Source organism: Priapulus caudatus, unplaced genomic scaffold (assembly GCF_000485595.1).
Source record: "Priapulus caudatus unplaced genomic scaffold, Priapulus_caudatus-5.0.1 Scaffold184, whole genome shotgun sequence".
Classification (NCBI taxonomy): domain Eukaryota; kingdom Metazoa; phylum Priapulida; class Priapulimorpha; order Priapulimorphida; family Priapulidae; genus Priapulus; species Priapulus caudatus.
In genome coordinates, this window is record NW_014577245.1 from 123,405 (window position 1) to 139,476 (window position 16,072).

Here is a 16,072-nt window from a genome sequence, read left to right on the forward strand (position 1 = left end):
TGAAGTAAAGGTTTGTGAGGGTCAAGCTCACAGGATGGGCCGGGTATTCAATCGGGATGAGCATTCTCATGCATGGGCACGCTGCCGTGCTCGCTGTTTCTGGTTCCCATCTGCTGTACGCATACATAAGATAGGCGGCAAATATGGGAAGTATGTATGTATATATATATATATTATATATTTTACCAGAATACGCTTATCAAAAGCAAAAGCAATATCAATTGATATTACGTGCACTGCTCTGACCAGTGGCCGAACAGCACAACATTTGGTATCGAAGTTGATGATAAATTGATAATATGTTTTCACGATAGATGGCGCGAGGCGATGTTCCTATGATGAAAAGTGTGTTGTTCATGCGTAGTTTTCTGGTAATAACAAATCTTATCAAATTAGTATAAAATCATGCTTTTAAGGTCGACATTTAATCTCATTCGTACATGGAGGTCACACGCAACTACAGAAACGCTGTTTGTGCGGAGGCAATTTGTAAATATATTGTAATCTAGCTTGTTAAAACTAGGTCATTTATGATGGTTCTACGCAGTTGGGGCGTGGATCACTGCCAGCAGATCAAGCCCGCACGTATATGGTTGGCCACAAGTGGGACAAAATCAAGAATACATGACTACATATTATATGCCCATATAATCGACCAATGGAAGAGAGGAATATATGCCCGCATATAATCGGAGCCAATCAAATCAAGAGAATTATGTCCACCATAAATAAACTTCCGTCCCCGTTTTGACCACATTCCGTCCCCAAAAATATCAAAGGAATTATGTCCACCATAACTAACTTCCGTCCCCGTTTTGACCGTTTAGACGCATTGTCTGTTCGCTTGTACAATGTAATGGCATGTATGCTAGCGCTTGCAGATTATGCTATGGCCTTGCGCCCGCTAGATTTTCACGTGTGGCTAGACTGGTCGCGCGGAACTGTCGTCGCAGAGCGTGTACATGTGTAGAGAGCGTGAGCCGGATACCAGTCCAATAACATTATGCAATTGTAAAACGGGGACGACGCGAAGTGTAAAACGGGACGGAAGTTATTTATGGTGACATAATTCTTTGATTTTTGGACGCGAAGTGTGTCAAAACGGGGACGGAACGTTATTTGATGCGTGACATAATTCTTGATTTGTTGGCTGCCGATTATATGCGGGCATATGATGCAAGCTATTCGATTATTATGCGGGCATATATTCCCGCTTCCCATTGTCGATTATATGCGGGCATATAATTATGTAGTCATGTATTCTTGATTTTTGTCCACTGTGGCCAACCCATACACGTACAGCACACACGCGGCGCCATTGACTATATATATACAACATGTGTTCGAACTCGCCGCCGCAGTTTCCACAACTCACCTTTAAATCAGTTACAAACTCCCGTGTTACCTGCAGGTGACGCACTTTCCAACTATCGTTGGAATCACGGAACATTGCTTAACAATATACACCCGGCCAATTTTGACAATCGCGCCCGCCAGAATGCGCTTAAATCACAGAAATTCCTCAAATATACTTGCTAAATATACTTAGCCTGCTACTGGGTGAAGAAGGCGCTGGGCTGAACCGTTGGCATGGCTGCGCCTGATTGGCTGCAGCAAGTTATAATGCGCAGACAGGCTGCGAACTACGCTTGTTGACATCGCGGGTGAGTCATGCCTCATGGTATGCGCAGCCGCCAACGGTTCAGCAGCGCCTTCTTCACCAGTAGCAGGCTAAGTATCATTTAGCAAGTATATTGAGGAATTTCTGTGACTTAGAGCGCATTCTGCCGGCCGATTGTCAAACTTGGCGGTGTATATTGTTAAGCAATGTCCCTGATGATTCCAACATAGTTGGAAAGTGGCGTCACCTGCAGGAACACGGAGTTGTAACTTGAAAACGTGAGTTGTGGAAACTGCGGCGGCGAGTTCGACACCATGTTGTATATATATAGTCAATGGCGCCGCGTGTGTGCTGTACGTGCGGGTTGATCTTGCTGCCAGTGGCGTGGATGGGCGATTAATAGCACGCTATTATAGTTTACGCTGCCTACTTCATTTATATACGCTATATTTATATGTTAGCTTTTAATATATCTGAGTCTAACCTATGATGGCTAGGCTATACTTCTGAAGACAGTCGGCTTTACATCTGAGCACTGACTCAGCAGGGTTAGTAATGACAAATACTGAAATAGTAATACTTGTATCATAACCTAGTCCCTAGTCCCTATCCGAGATTCCTCGACCAATCCCACACGACGATTTTGTGGATTTTGGTGTGGTTAGGTCAGAGCAAACTTGCCATAGATAGCAAAACGTGGAATTTCTCCGATCCCGCCTAGGATCGCTGTTTCATCGCTCCAAACTCACGCTGAGAGGGTCTAGATGTCCCCCGGGGTACTGCCGGAACGTACCTCTGGGTACGCGTGTCGGTATACCGAACGTACCCTGGCGTACGACCGTCGCAACTGATACCGGAACGCTACCCTGGTACTATCTAATATGCCGGCCGTACCTCGCCCTAGCTCCATTAACGCAGTCTAGAGGAGTCGCCTACGCCTGACTCCCCTACTCCTAACCAATACACGGCCTAACCCTAACATATCAAAGTAGTGACAGGCAGGTACGTTCCCGTTATACCGCGACCGGTTACCCAAGGGTCACTTCCTGGCAGGTACCCTGGGGGAATGAGCACGCCTATGAGCCAAACTCACAATTGGGCTTATCATTCAAGACCTGACGCCACATCAGCTTTCACGCCGCTACCCTGGAATTCCATAAAATATCCTTAAATTTGAGCTTGTCGTGTAAGATTCCTAAAAAAACGTTAAAAATGTATGAAATTCTCTAAAAAGGGCTCTAAATTTTATTTTAAATTCTAAAAAAAATTCCACTAGATATGTTTGGAGTTTTTGGGTTGGATGAGGGATGATGGGAAAAAAAAAACTTTTTTGGGTTTTTTAATATGTCTAATGAGCAGGCTCCAACCATTCTCATTCGGCCGGAATATTACGATTTCTAGCGCTTAATTCCCGCATTCTGACGGCCAAGGTTATATTTCTTATTTGCAGGTTGACACTGATACATATTTGCACTGATTGTTCGCTTGGGACACATTGTTTTTTTCAGGCATGTTACTGGTATGGATACAGCGCAGTTCAGACAGGCGCTCGTCTGCCAAGGTGTCGCCGCTAGTTTGTCTGTTAATCAGACAATGGTTGTAGGGTTGAGATAGTGTTATCAGACATGAGAATATGGCCCACAGTATGCCCCAGAATGCAGGAAAATGGCTTAAATATTTCGAAACTTTCTGGCGGGGCATGCCCCCAGACCCCCCTAGCACTGGCATGCCTACGGCACGCGGGCCTGCATGAGGCAGCCAAGGTACATTTCGCCCCCCACTGTCCATCAATTTCTGAATACACCACTAGTTACTGATCACCGCGGGAACATTCCGCATTTGGAGTTCACAGGGTTGGAGACCCTGCTAATGGATGTTTTCTAGTTATCTTTATATAGAGTGAGTATTGTGACTCAGTCTACCAGTGATTCCTAAGCTTCAGTGTCTGATTATACGACCCTGTTCCTGGCTGGATGTACAAGACATGCCTAATTTGCATGAAACTTGATGATGTACAGTCGTATCGAGGAATTGGAGGATAGGAATAGCTGGTAGACTGGACACGTACAACATAGGACTGTATCTGTAAGTTAACACGTTGATGTTTATGAAAGGTAAGGGACTTATTTTATCCCTAAAATGTTTCGATTCATCCCTAAAAATCCCTAAAATAGTCCTTAAAAAACCAGAATTTCTCCCTAAAATTAGCCCTAAAATGTTGTCAAGGACTGCTGGAAAGCCTGGCACATAGATCGAAAACTGGATAACTTATATGCTTGCTTGCGTTGGTAAGTACACTTGTACTCTTTTACCTTAGTTAATTGTATTTCGATTTGAAAATTTGTTGCTAACAATTTCCCTCAGGCTCTGACATCGGCCATTTCGAGCCTGTCGCTACGTCACGATTCCGACACTTGCGCGCACGTCACCTGACGTCACGCATGGGACGATGGATGGCCGATGTCAGAGGGAAATTGTTAGCAACAAATTTTAACATCGAAATACAATTAACTAAGGTAAAAGAGTACAAGTGTACAAGTTTTACCAACGCGAGCAAGCATATAAGTTATCCAGTTTTCGATCTATGTGCGTCAGGTCTTGATTGATAGCTCCAAAATTGTGTGAGTTTGGAGCGATGAAACAGCGATTCTCGGCGGGATCGGAGAAATTCCACGTTTTGTATAGGCAAGTTGTTCTGATCACACCAAATCCACCAAATTCGTCGGTGTGAGCATTAGTCAGACGAATCTCAGACTACATTAACCCCTGCTCAGATCTGAGTAACTCTTTTTAACGGTGGTCTTACACAGTGCTGAGTACGTGTCTGCCACCAGTTTAATGCTCCTACTAATATGCGTACTGTGTTATTGCAGTTTAGTAACTTATTTGCAGTGTATTTGTAGCTAAATGCATTTTTACTGGCTTTATTAGCTCATCTGACATAGTCAGATGCAGCTTGTAGAATCGCATGATCGTCCGTCCGTGCGTCCGTGCGTGCGTCCGTCTGTCAACAGTTGGGCACAAATCTTAACCGCTCGACGGTACCTTCCGGTCCGTTTCGCGGGCGTGGGGGCGCTAATCGAAACGAGTTGGGATGTCGAAGCTGGGGTCAAAGGTCAAAGGTCAAGAGGTGTAAGGGGGAAATTCACTCCTTAACTTAAGGTATAGGAGGAAATGCAGAATTGCGGCAAAAATCTAAATGGCTCGACCTAGGCTTGTGATAGTCGGTGATATAGACTCATGGTAGGAAAGCCATCACTGTGCCGAAATTGGAGGTCAAAGGTCAATGGGCACAGGGCAGTTTTAGACATTTTCTGAGGACATGGTCTGACGGGCAATTGAAAAACTTTTTTGTCTTCAGCGGTGACCTACATTTTTATGGCTTTATTGAAAGGACATTGAATGTGCTTTCACTGAACGTGCGAAGAGTAAAGGCCTATTTACACGATGCGTTTTGGACGTACGTTCTAGACGTACGTCAGACGCATACGTCCAAAACGCACCGTGTAAACTATGCGTACGACACGATTTTATTGACCGTTGCGGTCGGGCACAGGACGCATGTTCTAAATTCATCCGAGATCGTAACCAGGACGCAAGAACCGACCATCAGGTGGGCGAGATTGGGTCACGTGCTTGGGTCACGCGCTTGGGTCACGTCTCTTCGCGATGAAAAATGTCTGTATCGAGATGAATCATTACTATGGGAATGTCCCACAACTACATAAAAGTAGTGTGCCGTGTGTGTGTGGTGTGTGTGTGCGCGTGGTGTGTGCGTGTGTAGGGGTGCGTTGTCTGGTGTGCGCGCAGTGTGCGCGCGTGTGTGTGTGTATGTGTGCTGTGTGTGTGTGTGTTGTGTGTGTGTGTGCGCGCGGTGCGCGCGTGTGTGTGTGTGTGTCGTGTGTGTGTGTCTGTGTGGCCGCGCCGTCGCGTGTGCGTGTGCGTGTGGTGTGCGTGTGTGTGCGTGCGGTGTGTGCGTGTGTGTGCGTGTGCGCGCGTGTGTGTGTGGTGTGTGCGCGCGCGCGTGTGTGTGTGCGTGCGGTGTGTGTCTGTCTGTGTGTGTGTGTTTCTGTGTGTGCACCGCGCGTGTGTTGTGTGTGTGTGTGTGTGTGTGTGAGTGTGTGTGCGCGGCGCGCGCTTGCGTGTGTGTGTGTGTGTGTGGGTGTGTGTGTGTGTGTGTGTGTGTGTGCATGGACACAGCCACTGTAAATGTCGGCAGGCAGCACGCCGCTCTCTCGTTAAGTGGCGTACGCACGCACGCACGCACGCACGCACGCACACACGCACACGCACACACGTACACACGCACACACGCACCGACACACATTGCGATGTGCGTGCGCGTGCCTGAGTGTGGTGGCGTACGCGCACACGCCCACACACACGCACATAATCACACACACCAACGCACACGCACACGTCACACGCACACGCACACGCGACACGCACACGCACACGCACACGCACACGCACACACACACACACGCGCCACGCACACGCACACGCACACACACCCAACACACCACAACACAATGCATGTATTATTTTGTTCTCAGTCCTGGGACGTACGTCCAAAACTTACGCTGTAACAGATTCACCGTTGGTCCTAGACGTACGTGCAAATCGGCATAAGTCCTGGACGTACGTCTAGACGCATCGTGTAAATAGGCCTTAGTGTCTGATAACTTTGCCATCAGAGGAGGGATTTAAACATGGAATTGTTAACTGTACTGTGTTAGAAGAGATTTTGACTGCTGGGTTTGCTAGTAGAATCTATAGATGCCTGGATGTTATGAGGCTACAATGTCACAGTGAAATTTCAAAGATAAATTGCTTGAAGAAGGTTTATGCTCTTTAAAATCGTATAATTTCTATTGCATTCTGTACTGTTCAGTGTGTTAATATGCGCTGCCAGTGGCACTGCCAGTGCATGTGGTGTGATAGTATGGTGTAGTTTTGCCTGCGTTATTAGGTACAGGTGGCAGCTCTCTATTGCAGCCTGTAGGAGGGTAAAATTGATTTGTTTCTCAACTGCGTTGGCGAGTACCTGTGGTTGTGGAAGCTCCCATTTTACAGTGAAATCCACACATAACTCTTACTTGAACAAGCTTACTTAGGAGATAATGAGATGAGTTATATATGAGATTCTGTAGTGTACATTATGAATAGTTGGAATAGTCACTAGCACTCAAATAATTCCAGGAGTGAGGCTGTGGGATTCCCAGACTTAATTTTCTCATCAATTTTGGCACAATATAGACGCAAATGTGTACGTTCTTGAGCTTTATTTCGGTCCACTAATCACTGGCCTACTTGTTTTGTTTTTGTTTTAATAGGGTTAGGGTCACAATGCACATAAACATTAGTTTCAGGCACGCGATTTGTATACCATGCGGATTTGGAAGTTATGCAGAATGCAGAAGGTTGCTGAAATGATGTGTACGCAACTGCGTATCTGCATATCTGCGCCTAACAAAGGTGTCACTACGCACAACTTAAATGTTACGTTTATAACCGTAGCAACAGACCTCAGATGAGCCCAGACGCTCTGCGGCTCTTGTATTATTATTAGCTCTAGTACTATATATAGCCCGCGTACAGTTGCCGCAGGGCTATAGAACATTCTATTACAAATGCTAGGGACCAACCCGCTGACTGGGGCTGCTCCAGCGCCACCAAAAATGGCCGTTTGAAGTTCGTAAATAATGTTCGATTACAAGAGATACCGCAAGCAGCCCATTTCAACGATAGTTAGAGGTTAAATGTTGGTAACTTAAGATACCAACTTCGGATCAACTTAAGATACCAACTTCATTCACTTCGGATAAGAGGCATTAATTGCCTACCACAGACGTTTTATAGCCACGAGTAACCGTGAATAAGTTGGTCCCTAGCATTCGTAATAGAATGTTCTATAGCCCTGCGGCAACTGTACGTGGGTAGACTACTAGAGCTAGCTTCATATTATACTAGTTACTACTCCTAGATTCCTCCATGCTTATCGATATCCATTCCTCTATATGTTATTGTGATGCTGTGTCGACCTTGTCTAGTTTTAATCATCAGTCATAACAGGGATATAATTTATAAATTTAACGACTTGTTAGGTGCAACTGCTGCCAAAGATGAGCTTGATGACAAGAAGCACCCAGAACTACGGCCGATATATTTGGATGTAGCTGCCACGACATCGTTGGTTAGTATGCTAGCAGCTAAACCAAGTATATTTTAATTTTATAATTTGCTTATATGTGTTCTTTATTGCTATGCTGGATGATATTTTGAATGGGAATGAATGAGAAAAATAGCAGGTGCGCAATTAGCCCCATTATTATATAATACCGCAATATAGCTCATTTACCTCTATATACATATCATTTAAATGTGGATGTTTGCAATATAATATGCTATATTTACATTAATTTAATGTGGGTTTGGTCCACCAATTCAATCCTTAATCATTGTAAGTTCCACAAATACCAAACTGGTTATAAATAAAATGTATATAGTCACACGAATTTATTAAGAGCTTTGAGGTAGGGTTAGTATAATTGTGCCTATGTTAGATACAATATTTCCATATAATCATGATAGGTATGGTATCCGTGCATTGATGTAAACAAGAGTTTATATGTTCAATCGGATTTACTGATAAAATGTTTCCTAATGTGTAATACGTGCCCAAAAGATATCAGTAAGTTATTTGCATTCAGTAAACTACACGTGTTACATATGTTTATTGTCTATGTTCCATTTATTTCTACAGGATCCTCGAGTACTAGATTCTATGCTTCCATATTTTGTCCATTACTATGGAAATCCTCACTCCAGAACTCATGCCTTTGGCTGGGAAAGTGAGTTGGCAATGGAGAATGCAAGAAAGGTGAGAATTAGGAATGTGGTTACGTTTCCTCTAGTTTACATGGGTGTGTCACCTAACCTGTTCAATAAACATATAGAACATAGCATTGAATTACATTGGGTTATTTATCAACAACATCATAGCTTCACGTAAGTAGATGCCCCCTGCTACAATCTGTCAAATAAGATTATCTTTGATAAAATGCCTGTTGGTACTAGTTCTAGTGCATTGTAAACATACATAGAAAAGCTGCCACGATCTTTTTAGAATTTAATTGGCAGCACTGTCATGTTGGATATGTAATTATTCACACGTCTTCCTCTTAGTGAGGTCTTACACCTCTGTGCTTATTAGCTATCGAATGACGATCATGGAGCAAGTATGGGGATACTGTAGGGAGAAACATTCATGACGCTTTCATAGTAATAGCTGTGTAACAGTAATATGGTAAGTATGTAGAATCCATTGATATTCCGACGACTTTGTATAGTATTCGAATTATTGTCATTCTAGGAGGTTGCCAGTATCATAGGTGCCGATCCAAAGGAAATCGTCTTTACAAGTGGCGCTACAGAATCTAACAATATTGCGATAAAAGGAGTTGCCAGGTTCTATAAAGGGAAAAAGAAGCACGTTGTTACAACACAAACAGTGAGTTACAATATTATATTTATAGCAGTGTCCTAAATTAATTAAGAACACATTAGGTGAGCTGGGTCTGTAGATTTATATCGCCCTACATTCACATTAGAACGATTATCACTTGTCTCGTCGTTAACTCTCCTAAATAATAATCAAGGTCAAAAGTAGCAAGCTACCATGAAATTTTATCATTAACATATTAATTAGTGTTAAAAAATATACATCTCACATAATTCCATTATAAATTTTAAAATATGACAAAAAGAATTATAATTTATATCTAAGTTATTTCTTGATCGCACAGAACAATATTATTTGGTGTTTTAGGTTGTTATGTTGGTTGCTTGGCTAAAAACTATCGGATCTCTCTCTTTCTACTAATTATCTATTGCCAAGTGTTGCCTGCTACAATACTGCCTAGGTAGCATGTATTATAAACATATATATATATGTGTGGTAGAGTACATTGTTATTGAATCCATATATATACATATATTTATATTAAAAAAAAAATTATTTGCTACTCTGCCACTGCCAGTGTAGTTATACCTCATTTGGAGTTGCATGCTCTCAATGCGCATGGTAGAGTACATTGTTATTGATTCCATATATATATATATATTATATATATTATATACTATACTATATATATATATTATTAATCTTTTTTTATTATGCTATGCCAGTGTAGTTATACCTCATTCAGTTGCATGCCCTTCAATGAAATGGTGCTATAGTAGATCGTGGTTGTTTGTTTAAGGAGCACAAGTGTGTTCTGGATTCGTGTCGGACACTCGAGTTGGACGGCTTTGATGTTACATACCTACCTGTACAGCAGAATGGAATAATCGACCTGGAGGTAGGCCCACCAGTCAGCACCAACTGCAGGAGAAATTATTGCGAGGAATTTTTTTTAATAAACATGATTGATTAGTCCAACATTACCCTATTCAATGTCGTGAATTTTGTAGCGATAAGAGGAAAGGATGGTTAAAGCACAGGATAATGGATATTGGATACTACTCGAGCATATGCCATGAGCGGTATTATTCATTGGCTTTTTGATTGCTGTTTTTGTGCTGTTTGTAATCCAACTTGTGCTTATATTTGAAGGCTACCCTCTGGAATTGTGGTTACCTATATGATATTGGTTATTACGTGTAGGTATTCGAGTCGTCTCTTAAGCCTGAAACATCTCTCGTGAGCATCATGACAGTGAACAATGAGATTGGAGTCAGACAACCAGTAGAGGAAATAGGTAACACATCACTGAAGGTCGAGTGAATAAACTTTACACATGGGTTGATAGTTAGGTGGATGGATGCAGGATTGGATGTAATGACCTCATGGACTTAAAATTAATGTCACAAGTGTGTGAGCACATCCTTGTATATTAGCAGTGATGCATCGTTAAGTGGCTGTAGGATGGATGTTGCCATGGTTACAGGAATCTGATGTAGTTTGTATTTGTAGAATATTACGTTGTTATCATATATACATCAATATACATATAAATATATATATATATATATATTTATATACATATAACAATATATACATATATATGTATATATTGAGTATCAAATATGCAGCACATAGGAACTTACTTATATAATACATATTACCACGAATTGTGTGGAGTTATATTAGATGGAAGGCATATTGCAATAACTTGGATCATTGTTTTAGGTGCAATATGCAGGAAGAAGAAGGTGTTTTTCCACACAGATGCAGCACAGGCAGTTGGGAAAATCCCGATGGATGTGAACAAAATGAACATAGATCTGATGTCCATCAGTGGTCACAAATTATACGGCCCAAAAGGTAAGTTGCTTTCTAACTAGTGTACTGTGATTACTTTATGCAAAAGAAAAAGCTTATCATATCTTTTTTTACTTGTTATGTTAGCACATAGCTTTGGATGTTCAATCAATCAAGATCACATTTATAGGTGTATACCTATAGATTATTTTATTAGGAATAAATGATCACAAAAATTTGCGATTATTTACTGCTGATTTTATGTCACACTTTAAATTTCATTATTAAAGTAAATTGCGATCTTGTTGCATATATAGATGATTCTAAAATTTCTAAGCTAGTTAATATGTCGTAATCTTTTACAACACAAAACTTACTATCATAATATACCCTAAAATTCTAGGGTGTAGTATACCTTTAATGTGTCGTAATTTTTTGCAGGTGTTGGGGTGTTGTATGTTCGCCGCAGGCCTCGTGTCAGAGTAGAACCTATCCAGAGTGGTGGTGGGCAGGAGAGAGGAATGCGAAGTGGCACGGTACCGACACCCCTCGTTGTTGGCATGGGAGCAGCTTGTAGAATAGCCCAAGAGGAGATGGAGGTAGTCTAATTCTGATAATCTCATTCTGCATGAGGTGAAGTTTGTAGGTTAACGTATTCTTCAGCTTCAAAATGTATTTTTCTCGTACTATTGCTATGAAGTGTTGGCAGTTATATAAAGCATATAAGATTTGTTGGCACAGTACTGACATCTCTTGTTGTTGGCATGGGAGCAGCTTGTAGGATAGCCCAAGATGAGATCAAGATGGAGGCAGTCTAATTCTGCATGAGTTGAATTTTATAGGTTAAAGTATTCTTCACATTCAAAATGTCTTTCGTCATGGTATTGTTATGAAGTGTTATTAGTTATGTGAAGCGTATACGATTTGTTGTCACTGTTTCTCATGCAGTATGACCACGATTGGGTGAAGCAACTATCAGATAGGCTGGTTACCAGGTTGACATCTGCGCTACCAAATGTTGTGAGAAATGGTGACCCAGCTCAATCATACGCTGGTAAGAATCTTATTATAAATAGAACATTACATAAACAGGGGTTACTCTGGGAAATTGAAAAGGATAGCCAAAAAAATAGCCAACTGATTTTTTGGTAGACTATGTTAATAACCTGTAGTAATTTTTTGTCCACATAATTTCGTTCGCAGAATTTATGCATAACACGTTCTCAGCTCTGTGATGCTTGTAGGAGGGTTAGAATCTAGACCTTTGCTTGCTGTGAGTTGCCAATTACCCAGTTTTGGTCACTTTTAGCCAAAAAAATAGCTAGTCTAATGTTTTTATAGCCAGTACAAAAAAGTGTAGCAATTGGCTATTTTGGCGAGTGGTAGAGCAACCCCTGCATAAAGGTCTTGTAGAGCATCTCCACTGTTCAAGTTGGGCAGAAGGGTTCTTTGTTTTCCAGCATAGATGATTGTGTCTTGGATTAGGCATGCATATGTTTTCAGGCTGTGTCAATCTGTCATTTGCCTTCGTGGAGGGAGAGAGCTTACTCATGGCACTGAAGGACATTGCTCTATCGTCTGGAAGGTAAAAATATCTGACCCTCATTATTATTCAGCAATGCGAGTTTATGAGAAAAATCAAATGAACAAAGGAACAAACACTTACAACAAATGCAAATATTATTCATAAGAATGAAGTACTTCTCACAGGTTACATGTCGATAACTACAAATAGCACGTCTTATCGTTGTGATCATTAGTAAGAGGAAAAAAAGACCTGCATTTCATTAGCCCGCATTAACCCACGACCACTCATGGATGTACGCATGGCAGTGCTAATCATCAGCATGTGTTTTCAGTGCGTGTACGTCTGCGTCATTGGAGCCTTCGTACGTGCTGCGTGCCATAGGAGCCGATGAAGACTTGGCACACTCCTCCATAAGGTACGCCGCGGCGTGTTTTCGTTATTCCATGAGACTCGTGAACCTTTACAGGAATATTTTCGAAATTCTTGCTCAGAAACGCTCGATCCAAAAAAAATATAGCGAGATATAGTCTCACCTCACAGCGGATATATCACCGATTACACTAACTTGAAAAATACTAAGATTTTATGGAGTTATAGCATAGAAAATTGTAATGAAAATGAATTTTCATTGAAAATCGTAACACACTGAAATTTTATCGCAAATTTTTATTTATTTTGCTGCGAGAATGTCAGAATGTGTCAACTTGTAATTTGTCAGTGCAAACGAGATTTTGCGAGAGACGTGTAAGTCTATGGACGATAGTTGACGTAAGTAGCGCTACTAACTGGTCCAAGATTACAAGAAAAGGCTCGCTAGTAATCGAACTGCATGTTTTGGTGAATACGAAGGTTCTAATACATTTCATCGTTACTCTAGACAGTTGCTGTTACTCAAGCAATAACGGTAGGTGTCATAAAAGTGGGGAAAACACTGGATAATTCTCGCAATTATGGCGTTAATGGTAGCAGTGGCTTCACTGATGTCGTATTACACACTTTATTGCTGCTATTTGCATTTGCGTGTGTACACATGGCGCGCTAGCAAGCAACCACGACGTTGTGCCGTTGTGGTTGCAGCAAGCCAACGATCTGCTTTTCTGTTTGTACAGATTCGGGATCGGTCGCTTCACGACGGAAGAAGAGGTGGACTATACAGTGGATAAGTGTATAGATGCTGTTCAGAAACTCAGAGAGCTCAGGTACGTGCATGCTCATTGCACCGTGGGAATGCGCACTGCAGTCTACATGCATATTAGTTAAGAGGTGTAAGAGGGCAACATATATAATAATGTTCTGGGGCCCGTTGTCAGAAACAAAATTAGTCTTAAAGGACAATTGAAGTCAAATTTTATAACTTCTGTAACGTTTTTATACATAGAAATACATTCAATAACGTATTCCATTTCAAATCCGGCGCCCAATTTGTAAGAAACACACGAATATTAATCTAGGTCATGTGACGTCACAGCCCCAAAGTCACTTGCTTCATTCAGACATCCCTGTTGAAACACGCCATTAGATATAGCGTAACAGTGCTAACACGCTATAGTATATGTTATGCTAGGTGAAAGTATTGTTACAGATGCATTTTTATGCGCCATTTATTGAAAGCGGCATGAAATTCTTTCTGCCTGACATGCGGAAGAGTAAGTGTCGATAACCTTTTGACCCTCAAGAGGAGGGTAAAGCTCGGATTGTTGACGTGTCAAATCAACGGACTGAAGTCTCTTTGGCTATTTATTATCGCAGCCCATTACCTGTGTCAATGCTGAGGCTACAGTTGCACAGTGTTAATTGCCAAAGGCAAATGTTTGTTTGAACAAGGTTTTACGCTCCTTAAATGCATATTGATTTTCTAAAGCAGTGTGTCTATAGCCAACCCTGCCATTAGGCGCTGCAGGTGAATCAGTGAATGCTCACAAGGCAAAAACACAGTGAGCAGCCCATGGCTGGCACGGCTTCTTATCATAATTGTGCCTGCCAACCTGCAATGCACCTGTTCACTGCAACAGGCTTGAGCGACCTGCCTGAATATTACTTACTTGGATTTTAGCCTGCTACCTACTGTACGATTTGATGAACGATGCCATATCTTTGATTATTGATTACACTTGCACGCGCCATCTCGTGGCAACTATAGGCGCTAGTTTAAATTAAGATTTTTATTCTCATGTAACTTTGTTAAACGAACTAAATAATAACTAGTAGCCATATTATAATATATAATATTTAACTTTTCATCTTGAATCTTAACATATATCATGGTAGGCTATGGCCGTGACGTATCCATTTACCATTGCTCGCGAACATAAGCTGTTACCATAGAAATATTAGACGACACTATATATATATGATTTCTATGACTGTTACACTCAGGGCATAGGAGAAGAGCATTATTAACGGGGCAGTAAAGGCATCATCGCTGCGGTTTTAATTTTTTTCTATTAATTAAGAGAGAGAGAAAGTTAGATAAGAGAGAGAGAGAAGTAGTAAATTGAGACGGGGACAGCGAAAACGGTGATACGGTGTGTATGCGAGCGGAAACGCGGGGTACAATTAGGTCGCTGCGAGATGTTGTGCAAGGGCGCATGGGAGGTGGAGGCAGGGGGCAGGCGAGGCGAAGGTAGGGGGAGGGAGAATGGGAGGCTAAGGGGGGAAGTGAGAGGCAAGCAGGAGTGAATGTGGCGGAGGCAGGGGAGGAGGGCGGGACCAGGTGGGGAGGGAGGTCGGGAGAGGAAGGCACCCCCTGCCCCCTCTAATTACAACTTCGAGATACATGCTCATGTGTTGAAATCTTTATATAGATAAGATAAAAAATAGATAAAGCTGTGAATCTAATGAACAAATTCGAAGGTGAAAGGCAAGTATCATTTTAATAAAATAAAACAAATCGGATGGGGGCGAGATAGTGAGCGTTGTCCTAACAATGATGTGCTAAACGCAACTGCGTATCTGCATATCGCTGCCCTAACAAATGTGTCACTACGCCCACGACTGAAGTTATAAACCGTAGCACAGACCCCAGATTGAGGCTCAGTCCGCTCTGGGCGCTCCTTGTTTGGTGCATAAGTTTCGTATTATGTATAGCACTATAGACTTCAACTGGTCGAAGTGTGGGAATCCTGCTGTGCCGACACAAGCTTGGAAAAGCCATTTCCTGACACAGCGTGGAGCTTAAAGGGAGTTGAGGCAGCCCTATCACCAAATGTGCGTCTGTCTGAGGTAAATCCATATAGATACTATACTGGTTTGATTTATTTTGCGTTCGATTTGGTGTGATCCGACCTGAAGCCTATAGCCCGCCGGATCGCTGCCGGCGCAGGCACTGCCCAGCGCACTGTGGCAGCGATGCGCGCGGGCTATAGTCAAGCGCTAAAAACAGGCTATGGCTTTGTAAAAAAAAACAGTCACTATTGATATATATATACATTTTAAATGCTTATTCATGCACGATTTCTCATTTTTATTGGACGCGCGTGTGTTACTCTTATTGATTTATTTAGTATTTTTTAATATATTTAGTTCGCTGAGATCTGCTGCAACAAGTCGCCAGATTTCAACACTATATTTCGTGAAATTAAGTCCATCTGCCAGTACGCGTGTAAAACAATGTCATGTAGCCTAATCTTGGCAGTGCTTGCCACTGCAACTCCGTATA

At 42.0% G+C, this 16,072-nt stretch overlaps 1 protein-coding gene across 1 annotated transcript in view; it reads left to right on the forward strand.

Moving 5' to 3' along the window:
• The first annotated feature begins 329 nt into the window (after positions 1-329).
• Positions 330-16,072, forward strand: part of LOC106806901 (cysteine desulfurase, mitochondrial-like) — a 26,559-nt gene continuing 10,816 nt past the window's right edge. The window contains exons 1-12 of the mRNA XM_014809046.1: positions 330-489; positions 7,728-7,817; positions 8,388-8,504; positions 8,997-9,134; positions 9,886-9,984; positions 10,290-10,383; positions 10,815-10,949; positions 11,328-11,485; positions 11,835-11,940; positions 12,390-12,471; positions 12,746-12,829; positions 13,524-13,613. Of these exons, the coding sequence (XP_014664532.1) occupies positions 406-489; positions 7,728-7,817; positions 8,388-8,504; positions 8,997-9,134; positions 9,886-9,984; positions 10,290-10,383; positions 10,815-10,949; positions 11,328-11,485; positions 11,835-11,940; positions 12,390-12,471; positions 12,746-12,829; positions 13,524-13,613 (1,277 nt within the window). The 5' untranslated portion in view covers positions 330-405. The remainder of the gene's footprint in view (positions 490-7,727; positions 7,818-8,387; positions 8,505-8,996; positions 9,135-9,885; positions 9,985-10,289; positions 10,384-10,814; positions 10,950-11,327; positions 11,486-11,834; positions 11,941-12,389; positions 12,472-12,745; positions 12,830-13,523; positions 13,614-16,072) is intronic.